At 34.0% G+C, this 23,593-nt stretch overlaps 8 protein-coding genes across 8 annotated transcripts; 4 read left to right on the plus strand and 4 right to left on the minus strand.

The window, feature by feature from the left end:
* On the minus strand, window positions 1-1,536 carry SAPINGB_P000962 (uncharacterized protein; the record flags this gene model as incomplete). Its single annotated transcript, XM_031995685.1, has 1 exon — window positions 1-1,536. The coding sequence occupies one exon, from the start codon at window positions 1,534-1,536 to the stop codon at window positions 1-3; it is 1,536 nt and encodes a 511-aa protein (XP_031851576.1).
* Window positions 1,537-3,682: 2,146 nt separating this feature from the next.
* SAPINGB_P000963 (uncharacterized protein) lies at window positions 3,683-5,218 on the minus strand (the record flags this gene model as incomplete). Its single annotated transcript, XM_031995686.1, has 1 exon — window positions 3,683-5,218. One exon carries the CDS (start codon window positions 5,216-5,218, stop codon window positions 3,683-3,685), a length of 1,536 nt encoding a protein of 511 aa, XP_031851577.1.
* Window positions 5,219-7,284: 2,066 nt separating this feature from the next.
* On the plus strand, window positions 7,285-7,635 carry SAPINGB_P000964 (uncharacterized protein; the record flags this gene model as incomplete). Its single annotated transcript, XM_031995687.1, has 1 exon — window positions 7,285-7,635. The coding sequence occupies one exon, from the start codon at window positions 7,285-7,287 to the stop codon at window positions 7,633-7,635; it is 351 nt and encodes a 116-aa protein (XP_031851578.1).
* Window positions 7,636-9,139: 1,504 nt separating this feature from the next.
* On the plus strand, window positions 9,140-10,687 carry SAPINGB_P000965 (uncharacterized protein; the record flags this gene model as incomplete). The annotated part of the gene is made up of 1 exon (XM_031995688.1): window positions 9,140-10,687. One exon carries the CDS (start codon window positions 9,140-9,142, stop codon window positions 10,685-10,687), a length of 1,548 nt encoding a protein of 515 aa, XP_031851579.1.
* Window positions 10,688-13,421: 2,734 nt separating this feature from the next.
* SAPINGB_P000966 (uncharacterized protein) lies at window positions 13,422-14,957 on the plus strand (the record flags this gene model as incomplete). Its single annotated transcript, XM_031995689.1, has 1 exon — window positions 13,422-14,957. The coding sequence occupies one exon, from the start codon at window positions 13,422-13,424 to the stop codon at window positions 14,955-14,957; it is 1,536 nt and encodes a 511-aa protein (XP_031851580.1).
* Window positions 14,958-17,949: 2,992 nt separating this feature from the next.
* SAPINGB_P000967 (uncharacterized protein) lies at window positions 17,950-19,488 on the plus strand (the record flags this gene model as incomplete). Its single annotated transcript, XM_031995690.1, has 1 exon — window positions 17,950-19,488. The coding sequence occupies one exon, from the start codon at window positions 17,950-17,952 to the stop codon at window positions 19,486-19,488; it is 1,539 nt and encodes a 512-aa protein (XP_031851581.1).
* Window positions 19,489-19,726: 238 nt separating this feature from the next.
* Window positions 19,727-20,227, minus strand: SAPINGB_P000968 (uncharacterized protein; the record flags this gene model as incomplete). The annotated part of the gene is made up of 1 exon (XM_031995691.1): window positions 19,727-20,227. The coding sequence occupies one exon, from the start codon at window positions 20,225-20,227 to the stop codon at window positions 19,727-19,729; it is 501 nt and encodes a 166-aa protein (XP_031851582.1).
* A 2,130-nt stretch (window positions 20,228-22,357) lies between these two features.
* On the minus strand, window positions 22,358-23,224 carry SAPINGB_P000969 (uncharacterized protein; the record flags this gene model as incomplete). Its single annotated transcript, XM_031995692.1, has 2 exons — window positions 22,358-22,970; window positions 23,034-23,224. 2 exons carry the CDS (start codon window positions 23,222-23,224, stop codon window positions 22,358-22,360), a joined length of 804 nt encoding a protein of 267 aa, XP_031851583.1.
* Window positions 23,225-23,593: the final 369 nt, after the last annotated feature.

Here is a 23,593-nt window from a genome sequence, read left to right on the forward strand (position 1 = left end):
TTATCGGCCAAAATACTTGAGCTCAAAGGGTCTCAAGATGTTGAATGCAACAAATGCAAAGCCAAAGGCAAGCTCAAAGCCAATGTCACCACCAAACTTGCCAATGGGCTTAGCAAGAGGTCCGGTCCACCAAACTTGAGCCATACCCAAGCAAGTACCGGCGGCACCGCAAGCAAAGGCAATACCAGCAGCAATACCAGGAGGAAGTTTCTTGGCGTCGTCAAAGTCATCAGGGTTGTAGCCCTTGAATCCCTTTCTGTAGATGAAATGCTCAGAGATTGAGATAGCGGTGTAGATGGCCAACCAGTATCCAATAAGATTCATAAAGTTATGCATAACACTGTCAAAGACGTAGTAGGCAGGAATGGCAATGGCAATAGAAACACCAGTACCGGCAAGAGTCCAAATAGCACGAGGCACCTTTCTAAGACCCTCCCAGAATGTTTGGGCTGTAAGACCAAGTGAATAGAGGTTTGGAGTGTTATTAGAAACGGTAGAAAGTGCAAGAAGAACGACGCAGAACTGGCCAAAGCCGTGAAGAGAATCATCAACCAGAACCATGAAGAAAAGACCACCAATACTGTTGGTATCATAAGCTTCGGCCCAGGCGGGGTTCTTTACAGTACCCATAGCCATGGCAGCACCAAGGATCATAGCAATCATAAGAGGGAAGTTGAGACCACCATAAACAGAAAGGAAGATTTTGATACGAGAGGTATTCTTGGGTTTGTAGGCTGTGTAATCAGAAGCAAGAGAAGTCCAACCAGTTGCAAAACCATAGACAGTGGCGCCGAAAGACAAAACATTGCCGGCAGTGGTTTCGCCACCAACCATGGTTCCGTAAGTGAATTGCTTAGACTTGCCCATGCGAATGGCCATGATGAGGAAAATAATAACATTGGGGATCCAAGACCATTTCTCAAATTGGTGAACAACGTGATAACCGAAAAATGTAATGACAAAGGTAATGAGAGAAATAATCAAAACACCAGCCCAAGGAGGAAGAGAACCATCATTGACAGTATGAAGAAGTTGAGCAGATACCATTGTGTTAACAGCAGTCCAACCAACACAAGCAACAAGGTTAATGAAAGCGGGGATCTTGACAGTGTAAGCACCAAACCAAAAGCGAGAAAGAACCATTTGACGGAGACCAAAGTGAGGGCCAAAAGTGGAGAAAAAGGCAACAGAAAGGGTACCAAGAAGGTTAAAGAAGACAATGGTCAAGAAAGCAGACCAGAAATCCAAACCAAAGACGGTGATACCAAGACATCCAAGGGAAACAGTTGCAACAACCATGTTACAGCCAAAGAACATACTGGCGGTGTTCCACATGGACACATCTGTTTGTTCTTCTTCAGGGATACGTTCAATGCCTCTAACTTCGGCGTTCATGGAGTTCATGAACTTATTGAACTTGCCCACAAAGGTCTTGGGAGCTTCCTCGACCGATCCAGAGGATTGGTCAATGTAAGAAGTCTCCGAAGCTTCTTTGGAAATTTCGTAGATTGAGTTCTTTTCAAGATCAAGAGCCATTGTAATTTTCTATTTTTTTTTTATTTTTTGCTTTACTTTACTAGACCTGTCGAATGTATATTGATTGATTAATAGAATATAAAGTAGAGAATGATTGAATGTTTGAATGTTTGAATGATTGAATAATGATGATGATGATGAATTGAGAAGAATAAAAAAAAAGTTCTGAAATCATTGTGGAAACAACCTAGTTATATATCCTTGTTTTCTTTAACATTAGAGTGCCTGTTGGCTCAAGGGTTGATGGTTCTGCGGGGTTAGCGAGGGTTTACCGGTATGGGTTTTGATTTTGTTTGGTTTTGTAAAAGAAAATTTGAGTATTTACAGCACAGTGTCTCACGGACACTCCGGCGGAATATCCATTTGCAGCTGCAACGAGCAGAACAACCCCGGTGGCTGCTCCGTTTTTTTTTTTTAGTTCGCCATTTCCTAGTTTGGTGTTAGTAGTGGTATAATGTAGTGTGTATACACGAACAAGGAGGCCAGTCTGTTCTTGTAAGTAATTGTGCGTGGAAGTGTAAAGTGTAAAGTGTATGTGTGCAGCCACACACAGCAGCAATTCTTGGCTCTCCTAATGGTAATATTTTAATGAATTCTCTTTTCAACACCTGCATGAGTGAATACTGTACCGATCTTCTTCAAGAACTTTTTAAGAAGACGGATGACCCGGTGGACGCAACAGTATTACTAGCAGCCACTTTAGCACCAAGACTTGTTTCCTTATTTGAACTTTTTGAAAAGAAAAGAAAAGAAAAAAAAAAAAAAACCAATCGGTTACAGATTCATTTCAATCTTTCTTTGGCCCCTCTTTTTATTCATTTTCGCCACCACCCCCCTTTTGTTTTTTTGTTTTTTTGACCGGCTCAGGATTGCCTGGCATTTAAAAAGCAAACAGTTAAATTCGATGTCTTGCGTTTAAAATGGGAAAAGGTTGCTAATTGACTAAAATACTTCTTTGAAGGTATTAAAGTATACTAGTAGTATATATGTTTATATCTGTATATCTGTATATCTGTATATCTGAATATCTGAATATCTGTATATCTGTATATCTGTATATCTGTATATCTGTATATCTGTCATGGGTCACATTGTTATCATGATAACTTTAACTTGTCGTTTAATTACCTTAATCTTAGAATCTCACGAATTAAACTTTCAAAATACTCCTTTATTCTTGAAAAAAAAAAAAGGAAAATAAAACTGAAATAAAAACTAAATTCCTGACGAATAGAATTACAAGTATTATCAATTTCTATTTGGAATTAAGGAATCAAAGTATCAATAGGTTGATTAAGGTTTTGTATGATAATAATGTAGTATATGTTTTTATTTATTTATCACAACAAAATTCCCTATGCACTGAACGCCTTTGTTTTTGATAAATAAAAAAAATCGAATTAGTCATTTATGACAAAGAAAATACGAGGTCAAAATTACTACATGCTTACTGGTGAGAAATTATTTGCTGCCTTTAACAATTATATAAATAAAATAGCAACAACCAAAAGAGTTCCCCCTAAAAAAAATAAACAGAAAACAATTATTCAAATGGCCCATGATTTTGTTGACAAATTTTAATATGATAATAATACTGTTTTCCTTTGATTAAAAAAAAAAAAAATTTAAATCAATATAAATTAAAAAAATAATAATAATATTAATAATAATAATAACTAGTTTTGAGTATTTTATCCGAAATAATAAAAAAACAAACCCCTTTTGACGATAATAATCGGAAAGGTGTGTATAGATTATCACTGTGTTGAGATGCATTAATGTAGAACTAAAATAAATTTTTTTTTTTATTTTTTTTTATTTTTTGTAAATTTGTTATAATGTTTTAAAGATAGAGAATTATTAATTCTTTTTGTAAAAAAAAAATTTAAATGTTTAGTAATAGATAATATTTGGACCAATAAAATATTCAGTTTACTTTTAGTTTATCTTTGAGTAAAAGTTATAGAATCTAATTGACATTTAAAGAATTGGTCAACATGTAAATGATTTGAAGAATCATAGATTTTTAATAAATAAAACAATCAATTCAATATAGAACTATAGAATAATACAAAACTTTTAAGGGAAAAACAACAATGCAACTTTTAAAGAGAAAAAAACAAAAACAAATCTTTGTGATGACCATTTATCGGCCAAAGTACTTGAGCTCAAAGGGTCTCAAGATGTTGAATGCAACAAATGCAAAGCCAAAGGCAAGCTCAAAGCCAATATCACCACCAAACTTGCCAATGGGCTTAGCAAGAGGTCCGGTCCACCAAACTTGAGCCATACCCAAGCAAGTACCGGCGGCACCGCAAGCAAAGGCAATACCAGCAGCAATACCAGGAGGAAGTTTCTTGGCGTCTTCAAAGTCATCAGGGTTGTAGCCCTTGAATCCCTTTCTGTAGATGAAGTGTTCTGAGATGGCAATGGCAGTGTAGATCGCCAACCAGTATCCAATAAGATTCATAAAGTTATGCATAACACTGTCAAAGACGTAGTAGGCAGGAATGGCAATGGCAATAGAAACACCAGTACCGGCAAGAGTCCAAATAGCACGGGGGACCTTTCTGAGAGATTCCCAGAAAGTTTGAGCAGTGAGACCAAGTGAATAAAGGTTGGGTGTGTTATTGGAGACGGTAGAAAGTGCAAGAAGGACAACACAGAACTGGCCAAAGCCGTGAAGAGAATCATCAACCAGAACCATGAAGAAAAGACCACCAATACTGTTGGTATCATAAGCTTCGGCCCAGGCGGGGTTCTTAACAGTACCCATAGCCATGGCAGCACCAAGGATCATAGCAATCATAAGAGGGAAGTTGAGACCACCATAAACAGAAAGGAAAATCTTAACTCTTGAAGTACCCTTGGGCTTGTAGGCTGTGTAATCAGAAGCAAGAGAAGTCCAACCAGTTGCAAAGCCATAGACGGTAGCACCAAAGGAAAGAACATTACCAGCAGTAGTCTCACCACCAACCATGGTTCCATAAGTGAATTGCTTAGACTTGCCCATGCGAATGGCCATGATGAGGAAAATAATAACATTGGGGATCCAAGACCATTTCTCAAATTGGTGAACAACGTGATAACCGAAAAATGTAATGACAAAGGTAATGAGAGAAATAATCAAAACACCGGCCCAAGGAGGAAGAGAACCATCATTGACAGTATGAAGAAGTTGAGCAGATACCATTGTGTTAACAGCGGTCCAACCAACACAAGCAACAAGGTTAATGAAAGCGGGGATCTTGACAGTGTAAGCACCAAACCAGAAACGAGAAAGAACCATTTGACGGAGACCAAAGTGAGGGCCAAAAGTGGAAAAAAAGGCAACAGAAAGGGTACCAAGAAGGTTAAAGAAGACAATGGTCAAGAAAGCAGACCAGAAATCCAAACCAAAGACGGTGATACCAAGACATCCAAGGGAAACAGTTGCAACAACCATGTTACAGCCAAAGAACATACTGGCGGTGTTCCACATGGACACATCTGTTTGTTCTTCTTCAGGGATACGTTCAATGCCTCTAACTTCGGCATTCATGGAGTTCATGAACTTATTGAACTTGCCCACAAAGGTCTTAGGAGTTTCTTCGACAGATCCAGAGGATTGGTCAATTGAAGACTCTTCTGAAATTTCTTTGGAAACCTCGTAGAGGGTATTCTTTTCAAGATCCATAGACATTTTGTTTTTCTTTTTTTCTTTTTTTCTTTATTTTTATTCTTTAGATTGAATTGATGATTGAGAAAGATAAATAGAATTGAATTGATGATGAATTGAATTAAGAAAAAAAAATTTGAGAATGAATAGAAATTTGGTCTCTATTTATTTTCAAAGAAAACTCAATTCACCTTGACATCTTGTTCTGGGGTATTTTTCGGTCAACCCGTCGGAATGGTGGAGTTAACGTATATTTTTTATTTTTTTATTTCTTTTTTTTTTTTTTTTCACTTTGGTTTAATTTCGGTATTGTGTATGCATGCGTTGCTGCACAAACTAGATTTTTTTTTTTTTATTTTAGCATCCACACATATTGGAGGGCTACAATTTTATTTTTTTTTTTTTTTCCGCTTCGTGTAGTTATACTAAACTAAGTCTAAAGTGATATTTTTTTTTTTTTGGTCGGAAGTCCCGCGGGGAACCCTCCAACTACTCACATTTTTATTGGCTGGAAGCATTTGTGAGAAATGAAAAAAAAAAAAAAAAAAAAAACCCCTCCCAGTGTGTTTTATGAAATTTTGGCACAAACTACTTTTGGAATCGTCAACCGTTATTTTCAACTGGCTCTTGGAAGACCCCATCTGAACGGCTGCTCTATGGGAAAGCTGTTTTATTTTTTTTTAAAAAAAAATAAAAGGAATATTATTTTGATCTAGAAACTTTTCACTGGAAATAAGTTCGTTTTGTTAAAAAAAAAAAAATTAAAATACAAATGGACTTTTTATGACAGCCGTTTTGCTATTTCTTAAACTCGTTCTAGTTACCTATTTCTTTCCACTCATTATTTCATATTATATATTTCTATTTTATGTTTTACAAATTGCTCACCAAATATTCTTTTTTTTTTCTTTTCTTCTTTGGAGTCAATTAATTCTAAAAATCAAAACTCAATTCTATATAGTTCCTATTGTTTTCTGTTATCGATAACGATAATGATAATGATGATAAGGTAACCCCCTTTCAATGTTGTTCTTCCTTCCCTCTACTTGAGTCAAAACGACTACCATAAATTGCTACGGCATTTCGGATGTTCCGCGGCTTGGTCCGTAGAGAAAAAAGAAGAAGGTGACAGTTGAGGTCGGACATAAAACTCCTAAATAGGTATCATAACAAAAAAAAAAATAACCAAAATAAACTTTTTTTTTTTTTTTAATTTTACGGAGAACCCCCATTCACTATAAAGATGTGGGGAAGTTTTACTGTGAGGACTGGTAAAGAGAGGGAAAAAAAAAAAAAAAAAAATAAATTCCAACATTTGAACTGCAAGGCTGGATATCCCAGAACTAAACACGATATCCAACCAGATTATTGGGATTTTCAATTAAAAGTTTGAATAGAAACTTTTATTTTTATTTTTATATTTTTTTTGCTTTTAAACTCTTTTTTAAAGTAGAACTTAGGTTTTAAATAATATCTGGAGAGGGAAAACCGGATCTTAAAATATTCCAGGGTTCGTGGCATTTACAGTGATATATTGTCAAAGTGCATTTTTAACCGATTCAAAATATCTTTCTCTATAATTTTATTCAAAAATTTATAGTATATGGTATATTAAATCACAGTATACAATTTGAAATATCGAATTTCTAATGATGAGTTTTTCAACAAGTTGAAAAAAGCCCTAAACCTCTTTTTTTTTTTTTTTAAATCACCAATAGTCAATTGACTGTAATAATCAAATTTTTATGTTTCAAAAAAACAAGCAAAAGGACTCCTTTATTGATGGACTTTTTGACAAGCTAGAAAAGTTCAAGTGTATTAAAATCAAAGTCCTATAAATTGGAAGTTTAGTGCTTTTCTTTCCTTTTTCCTTTCTTCTTACTTTCACGCCAGCTCTTTTTTTTTTTTTTTTAATACTCGGTCTTAATTATCTTAATTATCTTAATTACAAAAGATTAATTTGTTAAAAAAAAAGTAAAAAAAAATCAATACAAGTCTCTTAACGATCTCTTTTTTTATTTTTATTTTTATTTAATTATTGTAACAAGCAATATTCTATATTTGGTTATAATTTTTCTTTTATAAAAGAAATGCATGCAACAACTTTACTAATTCTCATGGGCATGGCTGTCTTTACCGCGGCCATTCCAGCTCCTGCACCCATCCCAGTCCCAAGTCCAGATCCAGTTACCTATGACGATGGCTCATACAAGCCATGGCTTTACCCCGGAGACGATGGATCCTACAAGCCGTGGCTCTATCCGGGGTACGACGGTACGGCAACCGGGTCTAGTACAACCACAGGAAGTTCATCGTCTACAGGAACAAGTATTGTTTACAGTAATGGAGCAGCAGTAGTAACCTGGAAAGTTGACATGACTCATGCGTCGATCTGGATCGGAGTATGCGCTTTAGTCTTTAAATTTGCAATTGGTTTCTAAATTTTTTGTATTTTCTTTTCTTTTATATATTTATTTGTATAATAGTGTATAATAATAATAATAATAATAATAATAATAATAATAATAATGATTATATTTATGAGCAAAGTGGTCAATAGTATTGGCCTAGTTTTATCCAATGTCCAATTGAAACGATATAGTATTAAGTTTCTTGATATTTAAAAAAACAAATTCAATTATTTTTTATTTCATCTACATTAATAAAAGATTCACTCGGAGAAGAGCTTTTTATCATTATCATTATTAATTTTTTTTTTTTAATTGGTTTAATTTCATTTGAAAATGTTGGTTTAAAGTCTTAGATCATGAAATTTTTCACTTGGCCAAATTGTTTATATAGTATAGTTGGTATATAATGATGAAAGCCATTTTCCCACGGTTAAATCATTATTTTTATTTATTTATTTGGTTATTTAAAATTTTTTCTTTTTTCTTTTTTTTTTTAGGCCGTCGGGTTATCCGAGTTTAGGTGCTTTATGATAACGCAGTTGTCCACCACCACTTTAAAATCCATTTACAAACTTTGTATGTAACATTCACATTAAAAACATAAAAAAACCAAAAAAGAAATTACAAAAGTGATAACGTAAAGATACAAACTGTGATGTATGTGTACAAGTAAGTAATTACTTACAATTAAATATGTATGATGACACCAAAATTTGACGGACTTTAGTAAAAAGGGCTATGAATAAGGAAAAGATACTTTGCATTTGTATAAAAAAGTTTCTTCAATAGTTAAAAAAGTGCTTTATTCCGATTTTTTCAAGATTCAAACTACAAAGTGGATAAATCTTCAAAAGAGAAAAAAAACAAAAAAAGAAAGAAAAAACCCCACCTCCTTAGTTTTGCTTGCCCAAAGTATCACCAACTAGGGATTTTTTTTATTTTTTTTTTAATTAACACCTTATTTAATTATAAAAAACTAAATGATCTCTCCCATATTTCATGACATCTTCCTGCCATAAAACTTTTTTTTTTCCCATAATTTTTCTTCTTAATATTTTACTTGCTCTTTTAGTTTTTTTTTTTTTTATCCACCTTCTTCTCCTCCACAAAGTTTGGCCCCTCCGCGGCCGTGTTATCGGGCTTGGCACTGTTTTAGTAACGTAGTGTTGACAGAAGAAAAGAAAAAAAAAAAAAAATTCAATGACAAGAAATTATTCTTTTATTTTTCAAATGAATACTTTTATCTAAACTCAAAATGATATATACATAGCCAAAGATAAGACCTTTAATAACATTGGCATAAATCAATAGCATCATTGGCCAAAATGCCAATCCTTTAGATCGGTAGAGTTAAAATATAAATACCAAGAAGAATCCTTGCTGATCGATTCTTTTTTTGTTTTTAATTCTATTCTACTCTATATTCTTACTTCTCTATATTCATTATCATATCTATCACCTTAAAAAAAAAAAAACTAGTTCTATCTTTAATTTTTTTTTAATAGACTTGTTTATATAAATCTACACAAACACTATGAATAACGACTTGGAAAAAACCGCAGTCTATTCAGAGTACCCCGTCAAGGAGTCAAACGTCTCAGTTCGATCCTACGATGTTGGAGACATTGATCCAAATGAAGCCCCAGCCACAGGCTTCTCGGGCAAGTTCAACAAGATGATGAACAAGCTGAATGCAGAAATCAGAGGTATCGAACGTATCCCTGAAGAAGAACAAACAGATGTGTCCATGTGGAACACCGCCAGTATGTTTTTTGGTTGTAACATGGTTGTTGCAACTGTTTCCCTTGGATGTCTTGGTATCACCGTCTTTGGTTTGGATTTCTGGTCTGCTTTTTTGACCATTGTCTTCTTCAACCTTCTTGGTACTCTTCCCGTAGCCTTTTTCTCCACTTTTGGCCCCTACTTTGGTCTTCGTCAAATGGTTCTTTCTCGTTTCTGGTTTGGTGCTTATACCGTCAAAGTCCCTGCCTTTATCAACCTTGTTGCCTGTGTTGGCTGGACCGCCGTCAACACGATTGTCTCTGCCCAGCTTTTGCACACTGTCAATGATGGTGCTCTTCCTCCATGGGCTGGTGTTTTGATTATCTCTGCAATCACTTTTGTTGTTACCTTTTTCGGTTATCACGTTGTACACCAGTTTGAAAAATGGTCTTGGATCCCCAATGTTATTATTTTCCTTATTATGGCCATCCGCATGGGTAAATCAAAACAATTCACTTACGGCACCATGGTTGGCGGTGAAACCACGGCGGGAAATGTCCTGTCGTTCGGGGCTACAGTATATGGCTTTGCCACAGGCTGGACTTCGCTTGCGTCCGATTACACGGCTTACAAGCCTAAAAATACTTCTCGCACTAAAATCTTTTTTGCAGTTTACGGCGGTCTCAATGCGCCCCTTATGATTGCCATGATTCTTGGTGCTGCCATGGCTATGGGCACTGTAAAGAACCCCGCCTGGGCCGAAGCTTATGATTCCAATAGTATTGGTGGTCTTTTCTTTATGGTTTTGGTTGAAGATTCTCTCCATGGCTTTGGCCAGTTCTGCGTCGTTCTTCTTGCACTTTCTACCGTTTCTAATAACACTCCAAACCTCTATTCGCTTGGTCTTACAGCCCAAACATTCTGGGAGTCGCTCAGAAAGGTGCCTCGTGCAATTTGGACTATGGTTGGTACTGGAGTCGCCATTGCAATTGCCATTCCTGCCTACTACAAGTTTGAGAGTGTGATGCACAACTTTATGAATCTTATTGGATATTGGTTGGCCATTTATACTGCCATTTCAATCTCAGAACATTTTATTTACAGAAAGGGTTTCAAAGGTTACAATCCTGATGACTACGAGAAGCCAGAGAAACTTCCTCCAGGAATTGCAGCAGGTGTTGCCTTTGCTTGCGGTGCTGCTGGAACGGCTCTGGGCATGGCCCAAGTGTGGTGGACTGGTCCTTTGGCCAAACCCATTGGCAAGTATGGTGGTGACATTGGTTTTGAATTGGCTTTTGGGTTTTCGTTGGTTGCATTTAATATTTTAAGACCCTTTGAGTATAAGTACTTTGGTCGTTAAATGGTGATGTTTATTATTAAAAACATTTTATCTCCACTTTTGATCCCCTATCCCCACACATAATAGGCTTTAATTTCATCATCGTTATGAATAGTCCCTATTATCTACAATGCTTTTTTTTTTCTCTCTCTCTTTTTTTATATAAAATTTTTTTTTAAACCTTTGTTTAGTATTTTGTTTAGTGTTTTTTTCTAAAAAAAAAAAAAATTATCTTTTAAAGACTTTCCTTATCTTGTCGTGTGACTGAAGAGTTTTAGATACAGTGGCGCTGAGCAAAGGATGCGAATGTTGTGTATTGAGATTATCCAAAGCATTTGGTCTTTTGTGGCACAAAGCGCATTTCTGTGATGTAGTGTTCCCCCCAGAAAAGGGTTTATGCCTTGATATTCCAAAAGTACTTAAAAAAGAGAGAGAAATAAAAAATAAAAATCAAAATAAAAAAAAATAAAAAATAAAAATCCAACTTAAAATCAACCTCCTTCTCCTGACGGATTTTACACTTGCATAAAATCCGCTCGAGTGCAACTTTTCATTCGCTTAATTTTTATTTTTATTTTTATTTTTATTTTTATTTTTATTTTTATTTTTATTTTTATTTTTATTTTTATTTTTATTTTTATTTTTATTTTTATTTTTATTTTTAATTTTTAATTTTTAATATTTTGACTAACCCGGAGAAGTCCAGTTTTATTTTATTATTATTATAATAATAATTATTATTATTATTATTGTTTTTTTTACACCAACCGTTTGAAGAGTCAAAATTTTTTGTTTGTGTAGACATAAATATTTCTCTTTGAAATTGGTAGTCTCTAAGACGGTTAATAAAACATCATATATATTCTATGGAAAAATAAGCAAAAAGAATATCAATAACAAAAAAAAAAAAATTTGGCAAATGGATTTATAATCTGTGGCCATTTTGACACATTAATAGAAAGAAATAAGGCAGTCATTTATATGAAAAATAAAATAAAAAAAAACAACCTTAAACAAAAGACTGGGGAAATATCAACTAGACCGAAAATTCAAGATTCCCCAGAAATAATTTTCGTATATATCAGGACCTAAATGGCCTTATCCATTTGTATCACTAACATTTCAAAAGAAGCATCTGTTTCCTGAATCCTTCCTTTTTTATTTTTATTATTATATAAGTTTTGAAAATATTTCTAAGTATATTTGATTCAATTAATTATTTAAAAAATGGAAGGACCGAGAGAGAGAAAAAAAAATAGACATTTATTTGTATGTGAAAAAAAAAATAAGTGATGGAAAGAGAAGTGTTTTGGATATTCTTGAAAGAAAAAATAGCTTCCCTTGGAAGTCAAGATGGAAGAACGGAGTAGCGAAAAGCGAGAAATATTCTTAGAGAGAGAAGCAAAACGCGAAAAATTCGCTTTCAGAGTCCAGAAGCGAGACACGACAAAAAAAAAAAAAAATAATAACTTTTGAGAGACGCAGCTAGTAATATGATTCAAAAATTTCCGCATCAAAAAAAAAAAAAAGCAAACAAAGAATACTTTAAAAAAAATAATTTTTTTTATGTAAATATTACAGAAATAGTTAACACTTTGGTTAGTCAGTAGTAATTTGTAAAAATATTAAAATTGGTCTTTTAAAACCAATCACTGTCTTTATCGCCACTGTGAAAGATCAGACTGGTACAGTGCAGACTAATGTAGCTTCTATTAGAATAAAAAATAATATATATATATTGAGAGAGAGACATATTCAGGAGTGAATCGGAGGGGGGGAAGGGCCCAAAAAGAGCATCCATTCTCGGTTAGCCACCTGGACACATTATTAAAATCTATATATATATATATATATATATTTATGTAAGCTTTGATGATATATCCCATATATGAATATATATATCTTTTCTCAATATAGTAGATTGGCGAAATAAACCACAATTAAAAAGAAAAATAACCTTTGCTAGGCTTGTATAATAAAGGAAAGAAATTATAATTCATGGGGTCCCCTTAATAGATTTGGCATTTAAACGGTGGTTGGCAAAAATATCTTATTTTTTTTTTTTTAATTTTTATTTTTCAACAAGTTTAATATATAGTATAATCCGAGTTCCGGAGGTTTTGGTTGGTCAAGAATTTGTTTTGTTTAAAAAAAAAAATTTTTAAGGACTTTTAAAATGTAAAACGAAAAATAAAAATAAAAATAAAAATAAAAATAAAAAAATAAAAAAGAAAATTTTTTTAAAGTTTTTTTTTTTTTGATTGTCGGCATTGCCGCGCTTTGCCCGCGGTTTGGGGCTTATCGATAAGAAAAAGGTTGGAGGCCATCACGGCTTTACATCAATGCAAAAACCTTAAACTCCTATTGTATACATTAAATATACATTGTCATTAATGTTTAGTGGAGAAAAAAAAAAAAGAATATTTACACTAAATAAAAATAAAAATAAATCATAGTCAAAGGAAGCTTTTACAAAATTATTAAATTTCTTTTTCGTCTGTTCTATTTATTTTCCAAAAATATAAAAAGAGATGGATTTTTCCTATTTAATCTAACTTTTTTTTTTTTTTTTTTTCTTTCTTTCTTCTTTTCTTTTCTATTCTCATTCTATATCTTTATTCTACATTCATCTATACACCCATCTACTCAATTATTTACTTGTTTGTTTTTATTCAATTTTATATTTATATACTTATATAAACACACTTTCAACAGGTTTTATTACATCAAGTTCTAAAAAGAAAACAAAAGAAAAATGGTTTCAGACTTGGAAAAAGAGTATCCTTTGGATTACTCAAAAGAAGTCGCCCATATCGATATCGATCAAACAGATGGCGAAATTCAAGATGAAAAACCCACAACCCTTGTCGGAAAGTTCAACAAGTTCATGAACTCTATGAACGCTGAGGTTCGCGGTATTGAACGTATCCCTGAAGAAGAACAAACTGACACTTCCATGTGGAATACAGCAAGTATGTTCTTTGGTTGTAACATGGTTGTTGCAACTGTTTCCCTTGGATGTCTTGGTATCACCGTCTTTGGTTTGGATTTCTGGTCTGCTTTCCTCACTATTGTCTTCTTTAACTTTCTTGGTACTCTCCCCGTCGCCTTTTTCTCCACTTTTGGCCCTCACTTTGGTCTCCGTCAAATGGTTCTTTCTCGCTTTTGGTTTGGTGCTTACACTGTCAAAGTCCCTGCCTTTATTAACCTTGTTGCTTGTGTTGGTTGGACCGCTGTTAACACAATGGTATCTGCTCAACTTCTTCATACTGTCAATAATGGTTCTCTTCCTCCTTGGGCTGGTGTTTTGATTATTTCTCTCATTACCTTTGTCATTACATTTTTCGGTTATCACGTTGTTCACCAATTTGAGAAATGGTCTTGGATCCCCAATGTTATTATTTTCCTCATCATGGCCATTCGCATGGGCAAGTCTAAGCAATTCACTTACGGAACCATGGTTGGTGGCAGAACAACTGCCGGCAATGTTTTGTCTTTCGGTGCTACTGTCTATGGTTTTGCAACTGGTTGGACTTCTCTTGCTGCTGATTACACTGCCTACAAGCCCAAGAACACTTCAAGAGTTAAGATTTTCCTTTCTGTCTACGCTGGTCTTAACCTTCCTCTTATGATCGCTATGATCCTTGGTGCTGCCATGGCTATGGGTACTGTTAAGAACCCCGCTTGGGCCGAAGCTTATGATACCAACAGTATTGGTGGTCTTTTCTTCATGGTTCTGGTTGATGATTCTCTTCACGGCTTTGGCCAGTTCTGCGTCGTTCTTCTTGCACTTTCTACCGTTTCTAATAACACTCCAAACCTCTATTCGCTTGGCCTTACAGCCCAAACATTCTGGGAGGGTCTTAGAAAGGTGCCTCGTGCTATTTGGACTCTTGCCGGTACTGGTGTTTCTATTGCCATTGCCATTCCTGCCTACTACGTCTTTGACAGTGTTATGCATAACTTTATGAATCTTATTGGCTACTGGTTGGCCATCTACACTGCCATTTCAATCTCTGAGCATTTCATCTACAGAAAGGGATTCAAGGGCTACAACCCAGAAGACTTTGACGACGCCAAGAAACTTCCTCCTGGTATTGCTGCTGGTATTGCCTTTGCTTGTGGTGCCGCTGGTACTGCAATCGGCATGGCTCAAGTTTGGTGGACTGGACCCCTTGCTAAGCCCATTGGCAAGTACGGCGGTGACATTGGCTTTGAGCTTGCCTTTGGCTTTGCCTTTGTTGCCTTTAATATTTTGAGACCTTTTGAGCTCAAGTACTTTGGCCGATAAGCTATAGGATTTGATAAAAACAAATTAGAACAAAGCAGAGCTTTTTTCTATACTCTTCCCTTTTTTTTTATAGTTTAGTTTTATTTGTGTGTGTTTTTTATGATTATTTTTTTTTGTTTTATCGTTAATAGATGCTATTATTTAAAAATTTGTTTCTCAAAAATTCTTTCTTTATTAAATCAAAAGTCCAGGCGGCGTAGATATTTTACATATATACTGGGTTTGGGTTGTTATCAACAAATTATTAACAATTAGATATCGTGAGTATTTGATTAGTCATTTAACTATTACAAAGAATTTCCCAACCTTTAGTCATCATAATTCTCGAGGCTTTTCTCATTACTTTCTTCTCTGATTGATCACCCATATTGTTGCAAAGTAAAAAGTCATAAGAAGAGAAGAAAAGAACATTGCATATAATGCAGCTCCCAGAAAGTCCGTCTTTAGTATTCGGAATCTGTTATTCAAGTGACTTGCTGGCTTTTTTATCGTATTTGTTTTAATTGCTAAAGGTGGTCCGCACTTGATGATGATCTCTTGATCCACTCCAGGATCATAGATTTCATAGATTTGATCTAGAGTGCTTGATTTACATAACTTCTTAGCAGTATCAAGCAAATCTTCTTGGTCTGTTATGTATTTGGTAATGGCGAATGTTTTTGGTTTCCATTCTACTGGCTTTTCCTTTTTTTTCTCTCCCTTTTTGGCCTCTGCCATAATGGCCAGTGCAAATAAAAGTATTAGCGATGCTTGCAATAGGATTCTCATGGTTGTTGATGGTTCAGAAACTTAAGAAGTCAAACTTGTTTATATATATAAAATTTTTTTTTTAAGAGAACACAGCCTTTTTTTTTGCTCTTTGGTCACGAATTTATCTTTGGTTTACGTATTAGGTCCTTGTTAACCTTATTTTCCCTTCCATTCTAACTTATAAGTTAGAATAGGATAATTATCCTCCTTTGATCACCATTAAACCATATTCAATCTTTTGTTCTATTTCCAGTATCTTTTTTTTTATTTATATGGTGAACAAGAAATACCGATAAAAAATCACCAACATTTCAGTTACATTATAGACCAAAAAAAACATGCCATAGACTTTTTCAATTTTCTTCTTTTTTTTTTTTTTTTTTTTGAATACTGTTGAAATAATCCTAGAACTCTTGAAATTCAACAATAGTTTTTCTGTTACGTGTTGCAATTGGTGACACGCATTTCTTTCACTGTTTATAGCTAAAGTATCTACGTAGACTTAATATTACGCAATTTTTAAGTAAGTGCTAGGTAAGCAGAGCTATTGGGGAAAGAAGTTATTGAAGCCATAGCTTTAGTTTAAGTCTAAGGTAATTTTCTAATTTTTAATTGAGATTGAAATTAATTTATGATTCAATGTTAATCAAAACACAGATCATTATCCGAGATTGGAAACAATTGATGAAAAGAAATCACAGGAAGAAAATTTAAGCACGAAAAAATTCTAAACCTTTATTAGACAAATTCTCATAACGTGAATCGTTTCCGCAAACTGACTAAAGAATCAAATCTCTCATTCACATTCACATGTTTTTGAAAATTTGAAACCAATTATAACAGCAATAGAATGGTATATCCGGAACGGTATTATTATTAAATAAACAAATAACATAGTGAATTGAATAAAATCTCCAACATCCTTGAATTTATTTTGGTTCTACTTAGAAGCTTATAAAAAAATTATTTCTAATTGGATACATTCACTTTAAATAAAACAGTTTTCCATCTATATAACTAGTTTTGAAAAAAAAAAAGTAGAACAATGGATAAACAGATCACCAAGACTACAACGATATTGCAGATTTTCAAAATAATACAGTAAAGCTACTTAGGAGAAAAAAAATAAAAATAAAAATAAATCAGAAATCCCCCACATTTTCTTACATTATCGCCATATCGGATAACGCAATGAGGCTATAACCGAGTTTCTAGTTGCCCTGAGTTTGGCATCTCCGGAAACGGAATGACATTGAAATACATGTCAATACCCCGGATTATTTGGCACATTTATGAAAAATTTCTTTTTTATTTTTTTATTTTTAAAAATAAAAAAAAAAAAAAATTCAGAAAATAAATCAAATAAATGGCTCAAGTCTGGTGAAATTGAAGAAAAAAAAAGTATAATTTTTAAAGAAAACTAAACCGCGGAATGGTTCCTAGAAAACATTATAAAGATATAACAAAAAACTTTCGGATCACCGTTGAAAATTACGGAAAAGAAAAGAAAAAAAAATTCAATTCCTGGTTTGGCTATGAAAATAAAAAGCCTCAGCCTATTAGTTGTTTAAGAAAAAAAAATACACATAAATACAGTAAAAATATTCAAACAGTTTCAGGGTTTGCATTCATTTCGGGTGCTATTTCTATCTGTAGAACAGGGATGGTACTTGGGTTTGTATGTGTTGAATATGAATGAAAAAAAAAAAAAATTTTTTACTTATTAAAAAATAAAATGAATTTGGCTATTTTGTATCCTCCGCCGCATTTCTAAAGCTTCAGATTTAAAAAAAAAAAAAAGAAAAAAGAAAAAAAAATGCTGGTTGTATGTTGAAAATGCGTGTCTTCCAAAAAGGGTGCTGGCTGCTTCATGGCTGCAATCATAAAAACTCATCTGGCCGTGGAGATCCCGCCGGAAGGTTTGGTCTTTGTTTCTTAAAGTGCATTTTCTATCTTACCACCGGGTTATCCGTGCACCGCACTCTTTCATCATGACCAACCTTCAAAAATACTGATGAAGCAATGATTGAAAAAAAAAAAAAAATAAAAAAATAAAAAAATAAAAAAATAAAAAAATAAAAAAATAAAAAATCAAAAAAAAAATCAAAAGTATATAATTCAAGGGGAATGCCAAGACATTTCCACTTTTTTTTTTTTTCCGTTTCTCTTCTTCATCAAAACAATCTAAATCACATTCTCAATTCAGTTCATCAACTTCTAAAATTATCACTACTACTATACAATGAACGCTGACCTTGAAAAGAATAGCATCTACGAAGTATCTAAGGAATACCCTGATGATTCTTCTTCTGCTGATAAATCCAATGGCTCTGTTGAAGAGGCCCCTACTACCATTATGGGCAAGTTCAACAAGTTTATGAACTCCATGAATGCTGAGACAAGAGGCATTGAGCGCATTCCGGAAGAGGAGCAAACTGACACTTCCATGTGGAACACTGCCAGTATGTTTTTCGGATGTAATATGGTCATCGCCACTGTATCAATTGGATGTCTTGGCATTACAGTTTTTGGTTTGGATTTCTGGTCTGCTTTCCTCACTATTGTCTTTTTCAACTTTTTGGGAACCCTTTCTGTCGCCTTCTTCTCCACTTTTGGCCCTTATTTTGGTCTTCGTCAAATGGTTCTTACTCGCTTTTGGTTTGGTGCTTATACTGTCAAAATCCCCGCTTTTATCAACTTGGTTTCTTGTGTTGGTTGGACCGCTGTTAATACTATTGTTTCTGCTCAACTTCTCCACACTGTCAATAATGGTTCACTTCCTCCTTGGGCCGGTGTTTTGATCATTTCTTTAATCACCTTTGTTGTCACTTTCTTCGGATATCACGTTGTTCACCAGTTTGAGAAGTACTCCTGGATTCCCAACGTCACTATCTTCCTCATTATGGCTATTCGTTTGGGCATGTCTAAGCAATTCACTTATGGCACTATGGTCGGTGGCAGAACCACCGCTGGCAATGTTCTCTCTTTTGGAGCTACTGTTTACGGCTTTGCCACAGGTTGGACTGCTATTGCTTCCGATTACACAGCCTACAAGCCCAAATCCACTTCTCGTTTGAAGATCTTCTTTTCAGTTTATGGTGGTCTCAATTTCCCTCTTATGGTCGCCATGATTCTTGGTGCTGCTATGGCTACTGGTACCATTAAAAATACTGAATGGGCTCAAGCTTACGAAGATAACAGCATTGGTGGTCTTTTTTACATGGTTCTTGTCCAGGATTCTCTTCACGGCTTTGGTCAATTCTGCCTTGTTCTCCTGGCCCTTTCCACTGTCTCCAACAACACCCCTAATCTTTATTCTCTTGGTCTTACTGCTCAAACTTTTTGGGAAAAGTTTAGAAAGATCCCCCGTGGTGTTTGGACTTTGATTGGTACTGGTGTCTCTATTGCTATTTCCATCCCTGCCTACTACATCTTCGATAGTGTTATCAGCAACTTCATGAACCTTATTGGCTACTGGTTGGCTATTTACACTGCTATTTCAGCTTCTGAGCACTTCTTCTTCAAAAAGGGATTCAAGGGCTACAACCCAGAAGACTTTGACAATGCTAAAAAGCTTCCTCCTGGTATTGCTGCTGGTATTGCCTTTGCTTTTGGTGCCGCTGGTACTGCAGTCGGTATGGCTCAAGTTTGGTGGACTGGACCTCTTGCTAAGCCCATTGGCACGTACGGCGGTGACATTGGCTTTGAGCTTGCCTTTGGCTTTGCATTTGTTGTTTACAATTGCTTGAGACCTTTTGAGCTCAAATACTTTGGCCGATAAATTATTTTCTCCCCAACCTTAAAAAGTGATATTTTTTATTTGATAGATTTGTTTTTTATAGATGTTTATTTTTGGAATTTTTTTTAGAGTTTTATTTGAATATATTTGATGTTATGTTATACTATGAAAAAAATACTTAAATACTTAAATAACTATTGATATAGTTATACAATCAAAATTTACCAGCAATATGTGATTAAAATAAGTTAAGGCAATAGAACCAAGCCTTTTAGCCACTTTAGTGGGTTTTTGCATGAGTGTTGGTACGGAGTTGCATAGAGAGTTGGTGAAGACGGGTAGTGTCAACATTGTACTGCTTAGCAGTGGTGGCCAAGTTGCCCAAGGTGTTGGCAAAGTTGAGTCTTATACCCTGGGTGATAAAGTCAATGGGAGCACCAACAAGGTTGGAGATGACAACCTCAGCACCGTTAGTAACTGACTGGGCAAAGGGACCAAGAAGAGCCTGACCAACTGCAAGAGAGAGACCACCAGTCAAGGGAGCAAGAGTATTAACAACAGTGGCAATACCGTTATCAATCTGGGAGTCAAGACCAGTAATGACAGCAGAAATGATGTCAGAAGTGGGGTGGCCATCATTGGCACGGAGCTGACGGATCAAAGTATCCATAGTCTGCTGGCTGTTGGTAAGACCAGAATGGTACCCGTCAACAATAGGAGAGTCGGAAGCCATGACAGTGGCGACAAGGGTGGCAACAGTGAGGATCTTGAAGGAAACCATTTTTGATTTTTAGTTGATAAATTAAATGAGTGGCTAAAGTAAAATTTAAACGAGCGACTGAAGCTTCTTTAGAAGACTGAAAATGATTGATGAGAGAGTTGAATAATCGAATTGATTGATGATGAGAAGAGAAGAAAAAAAAATCTAGATTGACGAAATCCACGGTCCTTTTTATATTTTTTTTCTCCATTCATTCAATATTTACATCTTGGTATTTTAATTACTTTTATCGCATAATTCTATATTTCTAAAACTTTTTATTATTGAATAGGAGTAATTCCTATTTGTATTAATTAGTGATTATAAAACAAACAAAAATGTGTTCATTTATTTGTAGTATCGCCTGTATCATCTCGACTTTTTCCTTTCAAAATTGAGTTTTTCCTTTTTTTTTCTTTACAGTATATTGGAGTTTTAGAAAAGATTTAGTTTTAACCCCTTGTATATATACAAATTTGCATGAAATTCTTTAACAAAACAATGATTATATTGGATTTTAATGTTTAAGTCTATCAGTACTATTGTACAGTTTTTAATAAAGAAGTGAGATTGTCATAATATAATAAATATTGTATTATTAATTAAGCAATCAAAGCTTTGATTATAAGAGAATATTTATTACTCAAAATAGATGTCATTTAGCCTATTTCTTTTGTAAAAATTCTATATAACTGGATCCTAAGCTGGTAGGAAGCATACAAATTTTCTTATCTGGTTTGTCTTATTATCTTTATTTTTCAGACACTTAATTAAAAGATAAAAACTTGGGTTGAATTTCAACCAAAGCCCAATTTTTTCATAATTCTAAGCGAAGACATTTTAAAATGTCTACTGAAACCCGAATGTTAGAAAATAAGTTTTTTTTTACCAAATTATTAAGTTTCGGATATGCGAGTTTATGCATTTTAACGGGAAGGGAGATCAGAAATGATGCCTGACAGGTTTAATAACAGTGCACCTTTTTGTAAAATACGGGAACTCTATTTTTTTTTTCATACAATCAACTTAATATCAAAGCGAGGAGTAATTATAAATGTGTCGGATTACCATTCCTGTGAATAACTAGGATTTATTTTATCTAGTGCGAAGCGTTATTCAGCACCTTTAAAAAGTCTGAATCTAGAATATATTCTTGAATTTTTTTTTATTTCTTTCAAAATTTTGTCTCTGGAATCTTACATACATCAATAGAGTTAGAAGAAAAAGGAATAAATTAAAAAAAACCACTCGTTTACTTTATTTTGAAACCAGTTATTAAAAATTATTTTTTTTGCCATTAATTTTTTTTCTTTTTGAAAATAAGAATTGAAAATCATTTTTTTTTCCGATCAGGGATATTTTAGAACAAAATTTCCATTAGTGAAACTACTATGTATAAACATTAATCATATAAGTCTAAAGATTTCACCATTATTTGAGTTAGAAATGATCTTAAAATCATCAAGTCATTTGAAAAAGGTGCAATTAAAAAGAGTATCACAAACTTTTCTAACCATTGCGATATTTTTTTGGGGGCAGTGTCCATGAACAAATCTATAAAATTAAAGGAATATATAAAAGTTCTGCCACAGCTTTAAATTACACAACCATCGTCATCTTGGCATATTACAAATGGTGTCACGTTAAACTTGAAATCGTTCCCCCATTCAAAAATAATTAGTTAAAGACGGGACCTCCTCTACATGGAATGCATTTTTGGTATTCCCGACATTAGATGATGTACAAAGTGATTTGCATCTTTTGAAGATGTAAAAACATAAGTTTCTCTCGTACTCAGTTTTAAAAAACTGAAAGACTTCAAAATTCTTGTACTGAAGAAAGTTTTAGAAAAATAAGAGAAGTTCAGAGTCGGTTGAATAGTAGGAATTTTGCATCTAAAGTATATTAAGTACAATCTCCAACCGTTATACAATTGCCGAACATGTCCACATTAATAAGTACAATCCATCGAAAAAATATTTCTAAGCGAGGTCCTTAATGCTTATAGATTTATTTAAATTTGTTTATGTCCTAATTTTTGGTGCTTTGGTGCCCACAAATAAAGAGAGACACTGAAATATTAAATGTTTTAGATGACGTAGGATATATTAGATGATAACTATGGAGAATTAATAAAGCAAAGACACTAGATCATGAACGGCGACGACTTGTGTTAATTTCTGTTTGAGCCTTAATAAAACTCGCATGAAGCTCCTCGGTCTTTTTCGCTTCAAGATCTTCAAGCTTTTGGCATGTGTAGATGCAATCCAAGACATAAGCAAGTTGAACCAAATGAATTCTATACAAAACAGATTTCTGAATTTCATTATATGTGCCATATGGTCCAGTGGTATCCTTTTCATTTTTGGTAATCTTGCCTCTTTTAGGCTTCTTGCTATTGGTTAAGGAGTATTTACGAGCAGCCTTTAAAAGTTCTGCCATTTTAAATTTGGGGTTGAGAGACTTTGAAGACACATTATTTACCTGGGGTTTGCAAAAAGACATATCATTATCACAATAACGTACAATAAAACGATCAATTTTGCTGTACTTTCTTTGATACAAAGTTTCAACTTCCGAAAGTTCTTTTTTCCAAGAACTAATAATCATTTGACGTTCTTTAATTACTTCATTCAACTTTTTCTTCTGTTCTTCAAGCTGACCAAGTGGTGCTATTATTTTTTCTTGAATGGATGCGAAGAGTGTTTCACAAGATTTAATATCATTGACTAATTTCTCTTCCACTAATTTATGAGAAGTTTCACTAAAAACAAGGAGAAAAAAAAGTTAGAATAATTCCGTTTATCTAGGTTTAAATCATGACTACTCTAAAACAGATAAACCAATATCTTTGTTCAAAGACGAGCTGCTCAAATAAGATTTAACATTTCCCATCACACGTTCTTGCTGGGTTGTGACAAAGTCAAGAACAGTTTGAGCATGTGCATTGGCATTTTTCTTTACCAATTCCACAGGGCTAATGTCATGAACAATTGAAAGATTTTTGGTGACATCCATTGGTATCATATTTTTAATTGAGAAGAAAGAACAGTTATAATTTATTGTTTATCAATAAGAAAAATGAAATGTTGGAATGGGAAGTTAATTGGGTTCGATGAACTTTTTGACAATCCATCCAAAATAATAACCTTAGTTTTATCCCCAATCTCAACCCCAACCCTAACCAGTAAACTGATATTGTTACTATACAACTTTTCAGTAAACAAACACATAAATAAGTTATCCATCAAAGTTACCCGGTATTTAACTTTTTAAAAAAATCTACAATTAACGTCGGGTTTACGATAGTAAACCTGACACAGGGTTATTAAACATAATTATTTGTCAAAGTTCTTGTCTCACTAGAGCAAAGTTTATTTTCTAGTA

The sequence above is a fragment of the Magnusiomyces paraingens genome (assembly GCF_902498895.1).
Source record: "Magnusiomyces paraingens strain CBS 517.90 genome assembly, contig: contig1, whole genome shotgun sequence".
In the NCBI taxonomy this organism is placed as follows: domain Eukaryota; kingdom Fungi; phylum Ascomycota; class Dipodascomycetes; order Dipodascales; family Dipodascaceae; genus Magnusiomyces; species Magnusiomyces paraingens.